We start from the raw sequence: 18,658 nt of genomic DNA, 5'->3' as shown, positions 1-18,658 counted from the left end.
AGTCAGACTGAGGGTTACAATATACTAATGAAGGCTATTAGGGGGCTTGATTCATCAGGCTGCCTGTTAGTTCACACCTGAAGTTGTTAAGAGATGATGATGTTTTGGAAATATGCAGGCAGACACTCCACAGCAAGGAGCCTCTGTAAGTGAATGACAATTGGCTATGTACGATACGGCAAAAAGGGGGATAAAAAGGATCAGAATACCTGGTGTGATGAGAATGGATTTCTGAATTCACCTTAAAAAGTCATTGGAAGATTTGTGTGGCAAATCTGGACAGTAAGTATATTTGTAAATGAAAATGCAAGTTTGGAGCATGCTGAAGTTGTGAATGGGGCAGATGGAGCCAAGTGATTGGAAGAGGTGGCTAACCTCACAAACCCGTTCTCCACCACATTCCCATTGTTGGTTTCCCATCTCCAGCAATCCCTGCCTAAGCTGTGCCGTATGAGTTTGATAAAAGGGTAAGGTTGTACCACACTCCCCTCTACTTCCCCCATCTGTCTCTCACACATATATATTTCACAAATACTGAGGTCTTAATTACAAGCAGCCTTTTAAATCCTGCATATCATTTTAAAGAGACACTGAAAACTTCAATAAATTCAATAAATATGTATATTTATTCAATATTTAAATCTCTATTTTTATGCTCCATTGTACACCAGTTTCCTGACCAAGATTTTTATTACAGACTACATTTCTAAATAAGGAATTATCTTGCTGTGGTATAATTGCTGTATTTATTCATTTATGAGTAACTATGCACTTCTCAGCTTACAAAGTGTGACTTAAAAAGCTGTGAGTCTCAAAGGTACCAATATGTGCTTTTAAAATATCTCACTTTTCAATTGAAAAAGTTTAAATTGCATCTCAAGTCCCCAATATCCAAGAAACAAATCACAGGACAATCAAGATGAAGATCCCTGACTGACACATTGTTGGCTTTGTTCTGCGCAAAAAAATGTTTTTTAATCAGAAATTTCCCCCAGTTTAGAGTATATACTGTGTATATACACTGAACTAAAATTTAAATGAAGGACAAGACCTCTGTGTCTTCACTGTTAGCTACAGGTATGCTGTTTCTCTCTACATTGGACTTTTTATGACTTATCAGCACATGCACATTATTTTTGTCTGAAATCACATGTCACATATAATTCCTAATTTTGTTTTCATGATATACAGTGTAATGTTGCCATCTCCTTTTACTCTGTCATGTGCCAGTATTTACCAGAAATGTTAAACATTCATTAATGTAGATGTTAACCTTCTTACTGGTTAACTACCGCAACTTTGTCACTGTGTGAAAGCCATATACAGTGGTTAAAACAGCTGATACTCATCATTATGAGCACAATTACAATTAAATGTATTTATTTAACCATGCAAGGTAAAGCAGTGCATCAAATAAACTATATATATACAGTGCAACACCATAGGCAAATTCAGTGGGACATCACATCAACGGATAATGCTGCTATACATATTAATAATGATTTCATTTTCAGAGTCACAGACCGTTTTTGGCTAAGTTAATTACCACAACAGAGGTCTTAACTATCGGCTTCTGGCAGCTGCCTTCCTTGGTGACAGGAGACTACAGAACATATTAAGGCTCCTCATGTATTTTCTTCCTTGCTCGTCATTCCTGTTTTTCCTCCCTCTCCGCCAGTGACCTCCTCCAGTCCATACTGAATACATAACTGGAGCTGCGCGGCCTCTCTCTGGGCACAAAGTTTTTTGGAGTTCTGTACAATAAAGGTTTCAACCCGTCGTTCCTCTTCTTCATCAGATTAAGAGCAGGAGTCATATTATCTGGGTCGAAGCACTGCAGAGTACACAGGAGATTTACAGCAACAGCGGACATTAAAATCATAATGTGCTTTTGAGGTAATGGCACTTTATTTGAGCATTTAGAGCACCTACATTTAATGACTCCTCGTTGCTTAGGCCATTTTGCTTCATTTTCCACCATTTGATGTTTTTCCTTTTTTTCTCTTTTTTAAAAAAAAATATTGAGAGTTTTTTTGCTGTGTTTTTCTTTTCAATTTTCTATCATTTGTTTTTTGGTAGTTTTTTTCTGTATTTTCTGTCTTTATATATGAATTTGAGCTTATAGTAACATTACAATGCAGACTTCTACTTGTACCAGAGTATTTTCACAGAGACATATTAGTACTTCAGTAAAGGATCTACATACTTCTTCTACTGCTGTATGTATGTGCATTATTATGTATTTCATTATCTGTGTGGATGTATTTATAGATTGTATATGTGAATATGTGATTGTATTTGTTTGGGGGAATTCGATAACATGCCATTGGTTAGTCTGGTTTGGAGGCGAAGGGGAACTCTTGCCTCATATGATCACCATATATTTAATTCTAAACTATGTATTTTGTGTGTTGTGTGCATTATTTGTCTCAATAATATTAAATAAATAAACTACACTGACTTCCATTGTTTTGCAGGTAGAGGTGGGTATCTGAACACCAAACTGCTTGAGTCTGCTTGACTTGATAACAGAGGTAAGTGAGCTAATTTGTTTGTTGGGGATATTTTATTATTGGGGTACTTTTACTTGAGTAAACAATAAGATTGCTTCTTCTACCTTATTGAGTTCAAGCATAAAATATCTGTAAACTTATTTTTAGTAAAAGGTATCTTTTCCCATCACTCCTACACCACAAGCACATAGAAACACAATGAATCCACACACTTACACTGGCCTTAAGCCTCGGCACCCGCGCTCTGTCATCATCTGCGTTGTGGACGCTCAGGTCCATCATGGATCGGCTCATTTCTGACACAGCGGCATTTGATCCTTTCTTGAGCAGACCTGAAGTGCTCTGCTGAGGCTGAATCTTCTTCATAATGTCACTCAGAGAGCTGAAGCTCTCAGACTGCGGCAGCCTCAGGATGATAGGTTTCTGTGAGCAGAGAAATAAACCTCAGTTTTCTCAACTCACAGGAGCACAAGGTTAACTCGAGTGTTTTGACAGAAAAGGCCAGTTACTCACTCTAGAAGATGGTGTGTTCTCCACTTTGGAGCTAATTTCCTTTATGTTGCTCTCTTCTTCCAAAATTGCCTCTGTCCTTGAGTGCTCTCTTCTCTTAGAAGAGGAAAGTATGATCATGTTGTGTGCTGGCTCTCTTGCTTTATCATCAAGTCTTGTCATTTTGTCATCTAAATTGTTGCTCATCTCAGTAGACAGCTGCCTGGAAATGGCTTTATTTATTATGTGTTCCACCCTGCAGGAGAAAAAAAACCTTTTTTTTTGGATATAAAATTTCAATAATAATTTATTCAGTGTAATTCCTGTTGTATCTTTTTACCTTTTCATTCTTTCAGGAGTTGTCGGGTCTGTTGGCGGGGGCTGTGTGCTACTATGAAAATAATCAAGATCCCAAAGAAAGGTTTGCAGAAAAAGTTAGCATTAAAAAACAAAAGCTGATACTGTCACTCAGAATAATGTCAGAATTGGCTGTAACAAGACTCACTTGTAAGTTGTTGATTCATCTGGCACATTGTTTGTCACAGGAGAGATGTTTTCATAAACCCTGTCACATACACACAAAAACATCAATAAAGTCACGCAAAAAGCACAAGATTTGAAGAAAAGTTAGCATTAAAAGACAAAAGCTGATACTCTTACTCAGGATAATGACAAGATTGGCTGTAACAAGACTCACTTGAAAGTTGTTGATTCATCTGGCACATTGTTTGTCACTGGAGAGATGTTTTCATAAACCCTGTCACACACAAAAAGATCAATAAAGGCATGCAAAAAGCACAAAGTATTAAGACCATGCTGTCTTCTAGGGAATCACTCAAAGAATGTTAAGAAAATACAGAAAACAGAAAATGTGTTTCAATATGTTGGTGTAAGTTTCTATAACAGAAAATTATTGAAAAAAAAAGCAAAATATCGGCGTAATCGTGGCATTATGAATTTAAATTTGTACACACTTTTAATAATAAATGTAATAAATAAAGGTTCCAAAGGGGACTCCCTTGAAAAAGAGATTTTGAATCTCAATGAAAGTATTCCTGGTTCCATAAATAAATAAAATACTATAACATACAATCTTGTGTCTTTTTTATGAGTACCGATGGGTACTTTGCACTTTGCATTTGGTTCTAATTTGGGACTGAGCTTGGATTCCCAAACCTGCTGCACAGTGTGTAACAGTGTAAAACTCCCAGCAGTGATTTCAAGACATCTCCACCCCCTAAAAATAGAATCTTGAACCAAGACTGTTGCGGGTTGCACTGGACCTTGAAAACCCTCATGAAGCCTAACATTGATGGATGTGGTCCCTCTGACCCCTGACCTCATAAACTATTGGAATAGGAGAGAGATCTATGTGTAATGTCGTAATTTACTATTTATACAACACCCCTCAGTGGGTTCTTGTTAGCACCTTTGGAAGGTGGAGAGGTTCCAGGTGAAGATGGTTCTGCATGGACCCATTTAACCAAAGAAGAGTTCTTTTGTATAACTTCTCATTGGGAACTTGGTGTGAATTTTCTCAAATGGTTCTAGGTGTAACCCTTTATGTTGAGTTCATAGTAGAACCCCCTGAAAGGGTTCCAGATGGAACCTTATAAAGAGTTCTAACAGAATCAGAAAAGGGTTCTCCTGTCAGGACAAGTCGAAGAATGCTTTATGGTTTTAGTAAGCACTATTATTCCTACGAGTGCACTGTAAGCTTGGTCCACTAAGATTGCTTAAGTCAAGATGATCTATGTACCTTTTCTTATCCACAAATTGGTGTCCATTGTAAGTAAATCCGTCCTTAACGAGGGTGCTTTTTTCAAACAGCATATTGTTCTGTAGCGGCATTTTCTCTGCCATGATTTCTTCGTGTTGATCAAGAGGACAGTCTGGGAGGCTGTTGATTCTCTGGACAACCCCCATGGCTTCCCAGTCTAGGAGCGCATCAGTAGGTGGGGATGGAGGGTTGATAATCTCAGGCTCCAAATGGTGATATTTTTGAAACCTGAGATCCGAATGGTCTTTCAGCTGATGAGTAACATCTACATTGTTTCCTGCAGCCCTCCATATGTCTGGGACGGGAAGCGAAGCTGCAAAAAGGATCCTGAACTCTCTATCGAATGAGTCAACAACTGGGCCATGTAGAACAGTGATCAGTTGTCGGTGCAGGTGGGCGTCCGTCCATGTGAAGCTGCAGAGTGCAAAGACAGCATGTTACATCACTTTCAAGTGTGTGTGTGTGTGTGTGTGATACAAATAAAAGGAATGAGTTAAAGTAATACTTTACTCACAAAATGATCATTTGTATATGGTTTGCTCACCCCGTGCTATCTTGAATTTAGGAAACAAAAACGTTTGGGGGTGGGGGTGGGGGGACGACACATTAATGTGGAGACACACTATTGGACAGGTGAACACGCTTTCATACAACACCAGATGGCACCGGGCGTGTCCACATGCAACATGCATGGGCGTAGTCACTTGTGAATGCGTCCAGACAGAACGGTCATTTGCATGAAACTCTGAAAGACAGCGTCAGGTAATAACACTGCTGGTAACCACATAATATAAGGAGTGCGAGTACGCTTATGGGGCATGTGGGTGGGGAGGTGGAAGGGTCCTACTAACAAATGGCTGTGCAGGAGTCCAGGGGTTGTTCCTGTGTTGATGTTTTGTTTTTTCTACACCTTACCATGGGCCTCTTTTGCCTAAAGCCAACCATCCATGACTTTATTGCCTAATCCTAACTATCGTGACATCCGTGTTGGTTGCCAAATATAAGGATCATTCATCCCACTTTGTTGACATTGCGGTAACAGCATTCTGGAGCGTTAACAGCTGACGCAAAAGGACATTTAAAGCATCATAAGTAGAAGTGGAAGGTCACTGACAGAGCGGCACCATGTGAAGAGCCTGGATGAGAACGTGTTGGTATAATCCAAGTCTCATTTATGCAGTCGTATGTTCAGTACTTTCCAAACACACCGCCCTTTCTGACAGGAAGCTGAACTTAAAGAGGAACTTATCAGTGCTCTCCTCAAAGACAGACTCCATTGACAAAACTTGTAATTTAACATCACTGAACACGGGAGCTGCTGCTCTACCCCTGTCTCTATCAGTTGGTTTGTTTAGTTATTGTGTGACTTTGGTGAAGGTTAGTTCAGATTCAGCAAAGTTATAAAATAGCACAAACTACCAATCGAAGCAGTGGTAGACCAGCAGCTTCGGTGTTTAGCGAGGTAAAATTACTACTGAGCATACGACTGGATAAATAAGATTTAGATAATATTGCATGAGTTGTGTGGGAGTTTGTAAATGGATATTTTGCAGTGGTTTTGCTGTTGTTCAACACGGTCCCCTCTGACTTTAATTCATCAAGAACTGTCTCTACTACAACTATACTATACAAATTCAAAATAACACAGGGCAAGTAACTGACGTATAAAAGGTCATTTGGGGGTGAAGTATTCCTTTAAAAGACACAAATGATCACCTGTAGCTGCCATGAATCACTGTCTCTAAATCCACCAGAAGGAACTTGTCTTTCATTTCCCCGACGACCATTCGTCCTGTCCTCGAACAGAAGGTTTTCCCTCCAAGAACACGGACCTGCATATTCTGCCAAACCACAAGCTTAAGTTGAAACTTGAGACTGAACTACATTAAAACTTGGTGTTTATGTGTCATGAAATGTGATGAACTGTGTATCATACACAAGGCTTGTCTGTAGGCTAAACAAGAGTCTACAGTCATACTAGGGGCTCTGTGAGGCAGCAGAGCATTGCTCAAAATGCTAACATGCTCATGTTTAGCGGGTAAAATTTTTAACCATTGTTACCATCTTAGTTTAGCATTGCTAGTCAGCACTAAACATAAAGTACAGATGAGGCTGATGGAAGTGTCATTTGATAGTTTTGCAGGTATGCTAGATTATCATAAACATATGTCTCAGTCAGTTTTTCCACATTCAGTCAGTCTACAACTCATTGCCACTGCATGTGTATTTTTTTTTATACATTTCCAATCCTGTGTAGTAATGCTAGCATCAGCAGCACACCAAACTAAGGTGGAAGCTTCTGTGGAAACAGGTTAAGTTATCCCCTGCCTTACAAACTATTTACAGAGACCTTAGCGAGAGGGCTCCACCAATGTTGTTTTAAGATTGAAGTCTGATGCAGCGGGTGCGTTCTGAATCACATACTTCTTTTTACTTTCAGTAAGTACTGCGGCTACTCTTACAAAGAACACAATGCTGCATGCAGTATTCACATAATCGACACATACTACTTCTTAATAACACTGCGCTCTGAACTTTAAACTTCTTGCTCATATATCTGTTACCATGGAGATCAAACAAAACATAATAACTTTAAAGATTGTGAATTCTAATATTTTATATTCACAACAGTAAAATTAGCCTCCATATGCATTTCTCTATCACTATTTTGATTTTTTGGCATTGTTGGTAATCTGTATGATTATTTTGTCCATTTAAGCAGTTAAGATTCCTATTATTACTCTGCCACTGGTCATCAGTCACTTTAATGCGCTGTTGTCTGCCATCTCCAGACAGCTGTCAACTGTCAACAATCTGTCATCTGTTTGCAACTCAGTCGATGTGACGTATGGGGTCAGAATAGCGAGAAAAACATGCTGGCCTGCATACTGAAAAACCCCACCTGAACATCCTGGTATTTTTGGCATACTGCATTTGACTTACTATGTATTGAGATATATAAATCTTGTTATGGTATACTAAAAATTGTAAGTATTGAAACATATTTTATTTTGTTCACTGCTGATTGGAAATATTTTGCACTATCTTCAATATCTGTAAGATTTTTCAGTCTGGACGGACGTGGTGGACTGACCAACCAACACTGCCTTCCTTAGAGCCTCACCCCTATCAAGGGTAATACAATGTGCATCAGATTGTGACAGCCACGGCATACCAGCACAATTAATATTATAAAATTAATAGAATTAGTCCTTTCCCCAATTATAGACAAAATTTTAATTTCTGTTCAGTCAGTTTGATTTACTACATGCATTGTCCCCAACATCATTCATAACATTTCATCACTTGAAAGAAACACAGACAACGCTGAATGCTGTGCAACCAGTTTAACTAAGCGTTGTTACATTCCTAAGATAAGCATACCAAAGTAAAAGGACGCTTGCAGTATCTGAGATACCTCTCCAGAGTACATATGCTGCGTGTCAAGTTTTAATTAACACTCTGAGATGTAACTTCTGCTTGAAAGAATCCCATAAAACAAGACTGGTGGTGCTTGATTTTGGCAAAATAAAATCTCAGGTTCTTTCATTGCCATGATAAACATACAAAAGTGGATGGCTGCTAGGCGTGTGCTGATGTGCAAGAGGTGACTCACCGGATGCCTGAGCCTGTTGAGCGTGAAGCTCTCTTGAATGGACCTTTGATTCAGGATGACGTAGACAGGGACACCCCGAGAGGCAGCATTGTGTAAATCGCCAATTATTGCACCATCTGTCAATCTGTCTGTCACAATAGCAATTACCTGCGTAAGACACAACATGTCACTTAGCTTGTGATTGGCAGAATCATTTAGAAAGTGGCATACACAAAAATGGAACCCCTTATTTCCTCCTTATTTTTCCCTCATTACGAAAACGTAATCATGCTATTTAGCTAGATGCAACAATGGAATGTGGAATGACATACTTGAACAAATATTACAAGCAAAATGTAGTAAAGTAAAATATGTACCTTTCAGGGTGTTATCTTTTACTGATGATAACCTTTAGGGCAGTTTTTATGTTGTAGCAGGTGCAGATTGCATCATGTCTGAATACTCTGTATGCCATTGAAGAGTTTAAACTGAAGCTGTGCATTATGTTTTTGAGTTTTCACAATATTTTTCAAGTCAAATTTGAAACTAAAGCCAACAAATAGACCCAGTGGACAAAAAAGTACAATATTTCTCTCTATCTAAATGTTTAAAGTTCCAGGGTGCAGGATTTAGGGGCACCTATTGGCAGAAATAGTATATAATAATTATGACTATGTTTTAATTAGTGTATAATCACCTGAAAATAAAAAATATTTTTGTTTCCTTAGAATGACCCATTAATATCTACATACGAAGTGGGTCCTCGACTAAGGAGTCCGTCATGTTGCTACCATTGTAGCCCCAAATGGATAAACAAAGCACTGGCTTTGAAAAGGACCATTCATGTTTTTGCGTCGACCACCACAGTTCCATAGCAAGCCCATCAGCGGCATTCATGTTTTTATGTTACTATAGCTCTCATACACGCTTGACACATGGAAGAAGTGTCAGTTCTGCAACCACTAAATGCCACTAAATCCTAAACACTAGACCTTTAAATATTCAACTAAAACATCATTAGTCCTGATATTCTCTACTTTTACCCATATGAAAATATTAATGTAAATATTAATATTAATGTTAATGCATTATTTGCAATGCAATTGAGGTCTGTACAGCACACATTGTTTTTTTTTTTTAATTAATCACGTTAATCACCAGCCAACATTCCCATCTTCAAGAAACTGTACCGGGCTGAGTTTTAAAGTTATGGTGATTATACTGGTATAATATTAAACTAGAGGACATAAGGAATCCAGTTGTACCAATTACGTCATGTTAGCTTCTCAGTACATTTTGGCGATGGAAAAAGGACATGGTCATTTGACCTCTCACCTCAAGATATCTGAATAAAAATGAGTTCTATAGGTACACACGAGTCTCGCCTTTACAGACATGCCCACTTTATGCTAGTCCCATGCAGTTTTTTGTGGTCATTTGATTCCTAATCTAGACAATCTGGTAAGAATTGCTACATCTTATCAATATGGACTTCAAAACTGTTTTATGATGCAAAATAATGGAATTGAAAATGTATGATTAAAAAATGCAATTAATCGCAATTGACTAATAACTGCGATTAATTGGGATTTAAAACTTTATCATTTGATAGCTCTAGAAAAAATGTTATGTGTTCATTTGTAAAAAATCAAATCCCTGTCATATTTGCATACTTGGCTAGCCTTTTGCAGGTGATGCCTAATGATCTGTCTGACAGGAGGTTCTCCCTCTGCAGGCGGACTGGTGTGGACTGTGACGCTTCCCTTTGGGACCCAGGGGCTTTTTTCAGGCCAGCCCAGCTCCAGGTCGGGGGCTGGTGTGTCTGAGAAGGAAGGGAAGTAGGTGGAACAGAGGTCGTCCGTGTCTGAGCTGCCTCCCTCTCCATTCTCCTGCCTCTGCACCTGTAGCGGGTTGAAACGGTAGTCCTGGGCCCAGCTGGTTATCTGGCCGACCTCCTCAGAGGACAGGAAGCAGCCAGAGCGCTCTGTGCCGATGGAGCTGTAGAAGGCCTCTGGTCCTGCGTTTAGGAGTCTCTCCACTGCTTGCCGCTCCTTCTCACAGTAGAGGAACTCTGGGGAGGACTCGTTCACCGGCAGGAACACTGCATTCTCATCGAGGCTCTGCTCCTGAGAGTTTGACATGGTGTGTCTCTGGGAATAAGTGTTACCTATCAAAGTTACTGACTCCTGCTGTGTGACAAGACTTTCCAAGGTCGGCTCATGTCCCCTTTTAATCTAGTTGAAGGTATTTCATTCATTCCTCTGGCAAAAAAGTCACAATAGTTCCATGTTGGCAAGAGCTGTCCAGATATCTAAAAGTCTCTTCGGGGTTCACAAGTTTATTCTGCAGCAGCCTTTTTCTCCACCTCAGGTTGATGTGAGAAAAACAGTCAATAAGTAAAAGTGATCGGTGAGTGGAAAAATCAGTTTGAACACACAAAAATCAATACAAAGTTAAACTCACCTCCCGGGCAGCATGTCAATATTCCTCAGACTCTGGTAGTACTCATAAACTATCAGGAGCTGCGGCTCCTCGTGTGTTCCCTCCCCTGCATGCCATCTTAACCCTTACACTCCTCCTTAACAACGCTGTTGTCAGATTCCAGAGATTCTGTGCAGCTGACAGATTGATTAGCTGCTCAGACACACACTTACAATCCCGCTGACAATCCCTCTGATCTTCACAGCTGCAGAATTTAAATCAAATCATAGTATTTGTTAATTCCTGCGTATACACTTCCTAAACACGTGTCAGGTGTGTGGCAAATAATACTGCCATGTGTACTTTATCTAAGAGGCTGCTATTTACCTCACGGTTTCCTTTTTGGACCTGCCCAGCCTGACAGGTAGGTTTGTCAGCAACATGTAACACCGTATCTGATTTTTAAAGGTGTCAGGTGCATTCACAGTAATTCCTTTTTTATTTCTGTTGAAATACTTTAGGAAAAAAAGTGTTTGTGACTCCTGATATGACGCAAGTCTGACTGGCCTGTTTGTTATCAGTTTATTATTCTTTTTCTATTCTGTGGAGAACAGCGCAAGAATGCTTTAACAAAGTAAACAATGAGTGTCTTAAACGAACAGTGATTAGAGGACAAAGACGGCACACCCTTTTGCAAACACGGTGTTATGTCAGAGGATTGCACCTGCACTGTGTTACAGAAAAAACACTTCATACAAAACAAAAAAGGACTTACACAGATTTATCCCTTTAAATACAGGAATACTCTTTAGTAAAGCTCACCACAACATTCAATATTTTGATTTTTTATTAAGTAAACAAAAATATATACAAAAAAAATCATACAATAAGCACAACAACTTTACGCATTTATTAGCCAATATTTCGATGTCCTTCATGTAACACATTAATGTGAGCATTGTATCTTACAGCACGACTCAGTTTTAGTTTTCTTGATCTGGTTTTGAGTGGCAACATGTTTCACACAGAGATGCCACCATGATGACATAATATCTCACATACCATGCATAATGGTGGGTGGATCCTGAGACAGAAAAATGCAGAATTGTTTATCAGAATTCAAAGAGGTATTTCCTTCTCAGTGGTCTTATTTCCTTTGTTAATTGAAAAGTGATTAAAGTGTGTGAAGAGTATCACACTCTTAAGAGGTTTTCTATCCTCTCTGGTTTTGGCTCACTGCTTCTTGCGCAGGTGGACGTACAGGACTCCACTGACCAGGAGGAGAGGGACACACAGCCACGCCATGATGAAACAGTAGCCAAAGCGTCCTTTGCTCAGATCTCTGGAGTCACTTAAGATCTCCTTTCTGTGGAAGGTGAAGATGAGGCAAGCTGCAAAGGCTGTGAAACCTGCAAGTGTAACACATTAAAGTTTGAGTTCAAATCACAGTCATACATTTTCATACTAAGTATATATTTGACTACACATCACGATCACCAGTGGTGAAATGTAACAAAATAATAATACTTCATAAAAGTACTTAAGAATTTTTGGGGGAGGTTTCAACTTTCACTTACTCCAATACATTTCCTGTAACCTTTTTCGTTACTTCATTACAACAAATTAAAATTGGTAGGTGTAGTAAATCAGTGGTCCTAGCTTAGTCAGATATAGATTAATCACCGAAGGGCAAGTGCAAAGAAGTGCTCTCAAAGTCGCAGTTATGTTCTGATTTCAAATCAAGCCAAGGCTGCAGGTCAGATCAGGTGGTTTACTCATAAAAAGAAATATACTTCATAATACTCAGAATTCTGCTCACTTTTTATTAACAGCATGTTTTGTGCTTTTACATTAAATACTATATACTAATATATTTGATATGATAAAATTACTTTTGATAATTAAGTGCAGCAAATATCAGATTCTTTGAGACTTTTACTCATGTTATATCCTAATATGTGACTAACCTTCACCAAGATCATTATCTATCTGTACTTTGACTCATGTGTGGCTTTCAGGTACTTCATCCACCACTGATAATTACTGAGAATGCCTGTTTAAATTTTACACAAAATAAAAAAATGATAAAATATCTGTTTCAAGAGGATAATAGTGGCATTGTTCTGCTTTTTTCTTCTGGTTAACCAATGTCACAAAAGACCCATTAGTTAGTTTCTCACTTCCTTCTGACTTCCCTAAATGGTCTGCGGCCTCAAGCCCACTGGTTCCTCTTGAAGATGTAAATATGAAAAAAGTGGAACACAAATATATAGCTTCATTTGTTTTAACCAGATGGGCACTATTGGCTGTAGCAAATGGTTGAGTTGAAGAGTTGTTTCATGAAACAGGTATCAGGCACAGATGATGCACTTTTTACAAGTATCATTCGTGTAAAATGCGTCAGAATCATTTGCAATGAAGGAAAATCCTTATTAGCTGTGTTAACCCCTGTGATTAAAAATGATCAGGGGCTTGATTCTGAGTTTGTATGATAGTTTTCTAAGAAAAAGCAAATATAGCAACTGCTGATAAACCAATATCAATTTAAGGTTTTAATAACAGCCTCAGCTTGGCCTGGGTAAGGTTTGGTTTAAACTCTGGTTTAACAGATACAGACACAGATACAGATCACAGCGTAGTCTCTATGAATAAGATTTCTAAGTATAGTTGTCATGAATATCTTTGAAGACATACATATTATGAGGGCCATAGAGAAAGACATTAGCACCTGCAAATGCCTGACAAAGTCCTGTGAAGTAGAAAAGTCCTCCTTTGGACATGGTGAGCAGCTGACCCAGAAAAACCAGGAAGGAGATGGAGGAGAAGACCACAGCGAGGATCATGAGGGCCTGGACAGACTGTAGCCAGTCTGAGGGAGCAGGTCAGAGAATGAGTGGAAGACAATGACAGTACAAAATGAAAAGCTTCAGGCAGAATATGTTTATTCAATCATGCAGAAATTCACACAGACAAATATTTAGAACATTTACCACTTTCATTGGTAGCAGCACACAGCCAGGTCTTTGTGGCATTATCATGGAAGCAGTTATACCAGAGGTCTGTGATTTCTAAATCATCCCAAACCCACCAAGACTGCAGAAAGACAGGAAGAAACGGCACAGTGCTCAAAACCATCAGATAACATGTTAATCTGCAACATTTTTGTGTTTGGTTTTATTTCTGTCATACAGGGATTAAAAATGGCATACTAGTAGAAGAACAAGATAAGTAAAGCAGAGGTGGACGAAGTATTCAGATCCTTAACTTAAGTAAAAGTACTTATACCACACTGTAAAAATACTTTGCTCAAAAGTTTAAGCCTTTATTAGATAGGAAAGTGTGACTGAAATATATATATTCAGGAAAAAGAACTTAAAGTTAAAACTTTTAAAAAAAAAAAAAAAAAGGAAAAGGACCCCCCTCCCCAAAAAAGAAAAAAAAAATCAAAAATTATTTTAAATGAAAAAAATACCCTGAAAAAACTCAAATTTATTTAATAACAATTTTAACCCCCAAAAAAAACCATACAAGATACTAGTACCAAAATACTAGTACCTCGAATTTATACTGAAGTGTAGTACTCGAGTAAATCTACTTAGTTACATTCCACCACTGAAGACATATCTTACCTTCTCCAGGGTGGCGGTGAGGAGCATGGCCAAGGTGACCAGGTGCAGCACAACGAGAAATATGAGCAGGAGGACCATGTCTGCTTGGAGATGAGGGAGAAATCTGGTATCCTGTGTACAAACAACACCGTGATGTTATTTTGATCATAGGATGGTGTCTGAAAAATCCATTAGAGTTAACATTGGTGGCTCCACATAGAAACCAACAGCTCTGCAGTCAAAGAAACATTTTGTCATCAACTCATCACTGTTCCTTTCATCTTTACAAAATGGTCAGGAGATTTCTGAGGTCAGTGGCCTGAGACAGTGGAGTCTCTGTCTGCCTCTTCAGGAAATTCTGTGCACTTTCATCATGCAACTCACTGACAATCTCTGCCCATTTATCAGACCACCAGCATGCCAAACAGACAGGCAGCGGGGGGTTTCTCTCTGTCTCCAGAGCCTGTCCAGTCTCTGAGGAGCACATCAGAACATCAGCTCCCTGTGACCGCTGTAAACAAGCATGTAGTCCGAAATCCTTTTCCACAAACAGTCCGACATACTGCTTTGTAGGAATCTGGGTACAATCCTTATACGTAGAGTATAAAGGATGCACAATGACAATGTTTACATGCACGCTATTATTCTACAATTAATCTCAATATTACAATATCCTGAATTTGATAGGAGTCAAATGGCATTTTCTGTTTGAATATTCCTTCCCACAGCCTGTTTAGATACAGGAGCACCCACATCAGGACCTTTAGCTGCTAAAAAGGTTTTTTCCACAGGCAATGGGACTCACAGGCAACTCCCAGGATATGTCCTGCCCTCCCTCATCCATCCTAATCTAGGGACTCAGTCATGCACATGTAGTGCCATTAGTGGACAAAAAAACAAAACATTGTTCACTCTATGGGCAATTAAAGGGGCCCTTCATGTCTCTGCAACAATGCATTTCATCAATTTTAATTATGGATGCTTAGAGCTTTATTACAATTTTTATTGCACTTATCTATGATTTAAATCTATATATCTTTATTCTGATATTTATTACTGACTTGTACTGACTTGCGCTGTTTTTTGTTTTTTTTTGTTTTAAGGGAAACATTATTTTGGTTTTGTTTATGTATGGAAGTGCGTAATGAAAATGAAATCTGACAAAGTCTTAATTTGGAGATTAGGCCTTTTTTCAAGTAAATCATTTTTTGATTAAGATGTTTGGGATCTGTTGGTATTATTCAGGTTTTAGGAGTGTTCTTTAGACAAGTACAGCACATTTAAAATATGCCTCACAACTAGGGTTTTCCTGCTGTTTGCAACACGCGGCCTCTTGCCTGTTTCAGGTTTAGCATTGTGTGTTGTCATCATGGATACACTGTACGCAAACTACTTAGCCAACAGTTGTAAGACTGTGATAGAGATGCATGCCCGGAAGAAGAGCCAACATTTCTGGTCGTATGAACAAACACCTACTTTTACACATTGAGAAAGACTTTGACAGGTTTTTGGATATGTGCAAATATCATAACGCTGACCTTTTGAAGAAGGCAGTTAAAGAAATCAAAGATAGTGGCTGTGTTTGCATGAATGAACGAATCCTCAACCGGAAAAAAACTTATAAAATATATAAAAATTTTCAATGCAGAAAGGGGACATTTATTGAAGTATGAATGGCTTCATGTAAAGGGAGTATAGGTGGAATATTAATTTTCATTCAACAGCTCAGTAGGAATAATGTCTTTTTCAGAATAAAAGCAAAAACAGTTTTTGCATGTAAACAGTCACAATGTCAATATACTTGAGGTTCAATATGAAAAACCTACAAACTAATTCCCCTTGATTTCTGTCCTTTTGAAACACATTCCCCAATGATTCACACTGAAGAAAGCTGTGATAAAAATGCATTTAGATCAACTGAATCTGATGGATGACTAACTGATCTGACTCACTTTTTTCCAGCAGAGACATTTTTCAGGACACAAAAAGGGGAAATCACATTATTAAGTAAGACTTTTTGGTTTCAGTTCCCCTGGATAACTATTTAATAAAATAAACCACAACAGAATGTGCCACTGTAGCCTAGTTACGTGTTGTGCAAACTGCTTAAACATGATGATAGTTTTTATTCTACATTACATATGACCAAGTTAATTAAATGCATTTTGTTTTTCTGAAAGAAAGTTGTCTAAGATATCAAAACTGTGCATTTGTTTCTGTGGCAGGAAAAAAGAGACTGCTAGCTGTTTCAAAAAACATTGAATCCCTTTTTCAAATACAAGTCCTGGCTGTAGACTTTCCCTTTTCCCTAAATGACCTTTCCTAAACTGTACAGTACACACTTAGACTTTTAGGAGTGGGTCGGCTATTCTTTGCCTTGCACATGTTTGTCTTTCCCACCCAGCTCTGCCCATAGTGGTGACTGCTGCTAGATTGAGGACAACACAGAGAGGCATGTGTTTGATTGCATACATCTGGTTTACATAAAATTTTGAGGAAATCAGCACGGACAGAACAAAAGAAATTGAAAACACTTTGGAAAAACAGAAAAGCATCCTCATAAGTGTTTAAATAATGTAATTTAGGGCTCTTTTGTTAGCTGTGACTCATTGTCATACTAAGATATATGTGAAAATCCAGGATTTAATCCAGCATAACCAAGATGAAGTTCTTACCCTTCAGCTTCAGTGGCTGTCTGTCCCCTTCAGTGATCGTCTTTGAATTTTTTTTCCCCCACTTGTTGTTGTCCTCCCTCTGTGCTCTTTTTGTCCTCATAGGCGTTTCAGCTCCCAAACTTTGAGAGAAGGGTGCAGAAGAGGAATGTGGAGTCAGATATAGGAGGAGTTCTCAACACCCATTTCCTTAAAGTTTCCCTGCCCTCCCCCTCAAAACTGTGGTTTGGACCAGCTCAACACCAAAAATAACATTCCTGTAGACCTGCATAAAAACGCGGCATTTCCTTAAAAGCTGCAGACATCCAATTTGCTTTGAAATTTGGAAGATGAAGTAATGTATGTCATTATTGAGACTCAGACCAAAAGACAATTACAGTAAAAGAGTTGAAACATACTTTACTCCAACAGTGCTAAATGTGTGGGCTGGCAATGGTTAATTTTTTTATTATTAAAGCCACACTTTTGTGCCAGTGCTGCACATGAACTCATGCTGTTCATTCAGCAGTGCAGCTTGGCATGGAGACCACCACAATATTTCTCGAGAGAGGAGATTGAAAGGCAGGAAGTAAGGGTTGATTACTGCCCACTTTTGACTGTAAATGTGCCGGAAGTCTCAGACCACCCAAGACACAACACACAGTGTTTAAACCTAAATTTAATCCCTGGGCAAAATATCAATTTGCATGGATATTCTGTTTCATTAAATTACACTGATTACGATAAAAAAATAAACATAATTATTCAATTAGGGAAGGAAATGTGTCTCACAGATCAAAGAACTACAGTGTTTTACAACAAAAACAAATACATATCACAAATCATAAACATGCCACATTACCGTAATGTCGTGGCTCCATTCCAGCTGGTGGCTGTTATTGCAGGTCTCTCTCCTCCGTTTTCAGTCTGCGTCTTCAACTATCCAAAAAAAATGAAATTGCCCAAAGATACTCTTAAAAGAAAATCTCCCCACTGCAGTGGTGGAATGTGCCTTGTAACCATTACAAATGAAATTAGCAAAGAGATTTTAGAAATACAGCTGCAACAATTAGTTAATTAATCAGTATATTCAAAGAAAACTCATTCCCAACTATTTTGAGAAACATTTAAGTCTTTTTCCTATTTTATATCTTTATTCAATAATTTTGAGTTTTGGGGGTGTTATTGTCAGTTTTGTTTATGATTTTGAGTAGTTTTATCTGTATTTCTTCTTTTTAAGGTAATTTTTGGGTATTTTCCTATTATTTTTTAAATTTGGGGTGTTTTTTCAATTTCTTTATAACTAAGAATTTAAAAAAATCATTTTAAAATAATGATTAGTTTTGGGGTGTTTTTTCTAGTTTTTTGAATAATTTTGCCCCCCCCCCCCCGCCCCTTTTTTTTTTTCTTTTTTATAATTTTGAGGCTTTGGGTGTTTTTTCTTTTTATAATACAGTTTTTTTTATTGTATTTTGTATTCTTTAAGATGACTTAGTTTTGGGTGTCTTTTCTATTTATTTATTTTTTAATTTAATTTTTTTAAAACTATGTTATATAATTTTGGAGTTTGTAGATTTTTTGTCCTCTTTAATTTAATTTTT

The 18,658-nt window shown here is 38.2% G+C and overlaps 2 protein-coding genes across 3 annotated transcripts; both read right to left on the bottom strand.

Moving 5' to 3' along the window:
- Positions 1-1,363: 1,363 nt before the first annotated feature.
- Positions 1,364-11,185, bottom strand: sack1e (scaffolding CK1 anchoring protein E). Of its 2 annotated transcripts, none has more exons than XM_042497895.2 (11): positions 10,841-11,185; positions 10,051-10,742; positions 8,399-8,545; positions 6,499-6,623; positions 4,762-5,196; positions 3,700-3,759; positions 3,508-3,567; positions 3,343-3,390; positions 3,027-3,258; positions 2,730-2,936; positions 1,364-1,834 (listed from the first exon to the last, which is right to left on the bottom strand). In XM_042497895.2, exons 2-11 carry the CDS (start codon positions 10,516-10,518, stop codon positions 1,649-1,651), a joined length of 1,968 nt encoding a protein of 655 aa, XP_042353829.2. In that variant the 5' UTR covers positions 10,519-10,742; positions 10,841-11,185; the 3' UTR covers positions 1,364-1,648. The 2 variants fall into 2 exon arrangements, with proteins under 2 accessions (XP_042353829.2, XP_042353821.2); XM_042497887.2 differs by having other exon boundaries at positions 3,343-3,393; positions 10,841-11,184.
- Positions 11,186-11,627: 442 nt separating this feature from the next.
- Positions 11,628-17,206, bottom strand: emp3a (epithelial membrane protein 3a (MAM blood group)). Its single transcript, XM_042499270.2, has 5 exons — positions 17,082-17,206; positions 14,428-14,538; positions 13,789-13,891; positions 13,527-13,667; positions 11,628-12,207 (listed from the first exon to the last, which is right to left on the bottom strand). Exons 2-5 carry the CDS (start codon positions 14,503-14,505, stop codon positions 12,032-12,034), a joined length of 498 nt encoding a protein of 165 aa, XP_042355204.1. The 5' UTR covers positions 14,506-14,538; positions 17,082-17,206; the 3' UTR covers positions 11,628-12,031.
- Positions 17,207-18,658: the final 1,452 nt, after the last annotated feature.

This window comes from Plectropomus leopardus, chromosome 2 (assembly GCF_026936395.1).
Source record: "Plectropomus leopardus strain MGB_pleo_1.0 chromosome 2, ASM2693639v1, whole genome shotgun sequence".
Lineage (NCBI taxonomy): Eukaryota > Metazoa > Chordata > Actinopteri > Perciformes > Serranidae > Plectropomus > Plectropomus leopardus.
The sequence above is the reverse complement of the archived record's forward strand: the minus strand, read 5'-3'. Positions and strand labels throughout refer to the sequence as shown.

Bases quoted from the DNA above. Each gene is read 5' to 3' on its own strand.
- emp3a (XM_042499270.2), bottom strand. From the start codon at position 14,505: ATGGTCCTCCTGCTCATATTTCTCGTTGTGCTGCACCTGGTCACCTTG. The intron at 13,668-13,788 runs GTAAATGTTCTA...CTGCTCCCTCAG, and splicing joins TGCTGCTACCAATGAAAGTG to ACTGGCTACAGTCTGTCCAG. The intron at 12,208-13,526 runs GTGCTAATGTCT...TTACACTTGCAG, and splicing joins ACTTTGTCAGGCATTTGCAG to GTTTCACAGCCTTTGCAGCT.
- sack1e (XM_042497887.2), bottom strand. From the start codon at position 10,518: ATGTCAAACTCTCAGGAGCAGAGCCTCGATGAGAATGCAGTGTTCCTG. The intron at 3,760-4,761 runs GTACATAGATCA...TGTGTGTGACAG, and splicing joins CAATTTGTGGATAAGAAAAG to GGTTTATGAAAACATCTCTC. The intron at 3,259-3,342 runs GTAAAAAGATAC...TTTCTCCTGCAG, and splicing joins ACTCCTGAAAGAATGAAAAG to GGTGGAACACATAATAAATA.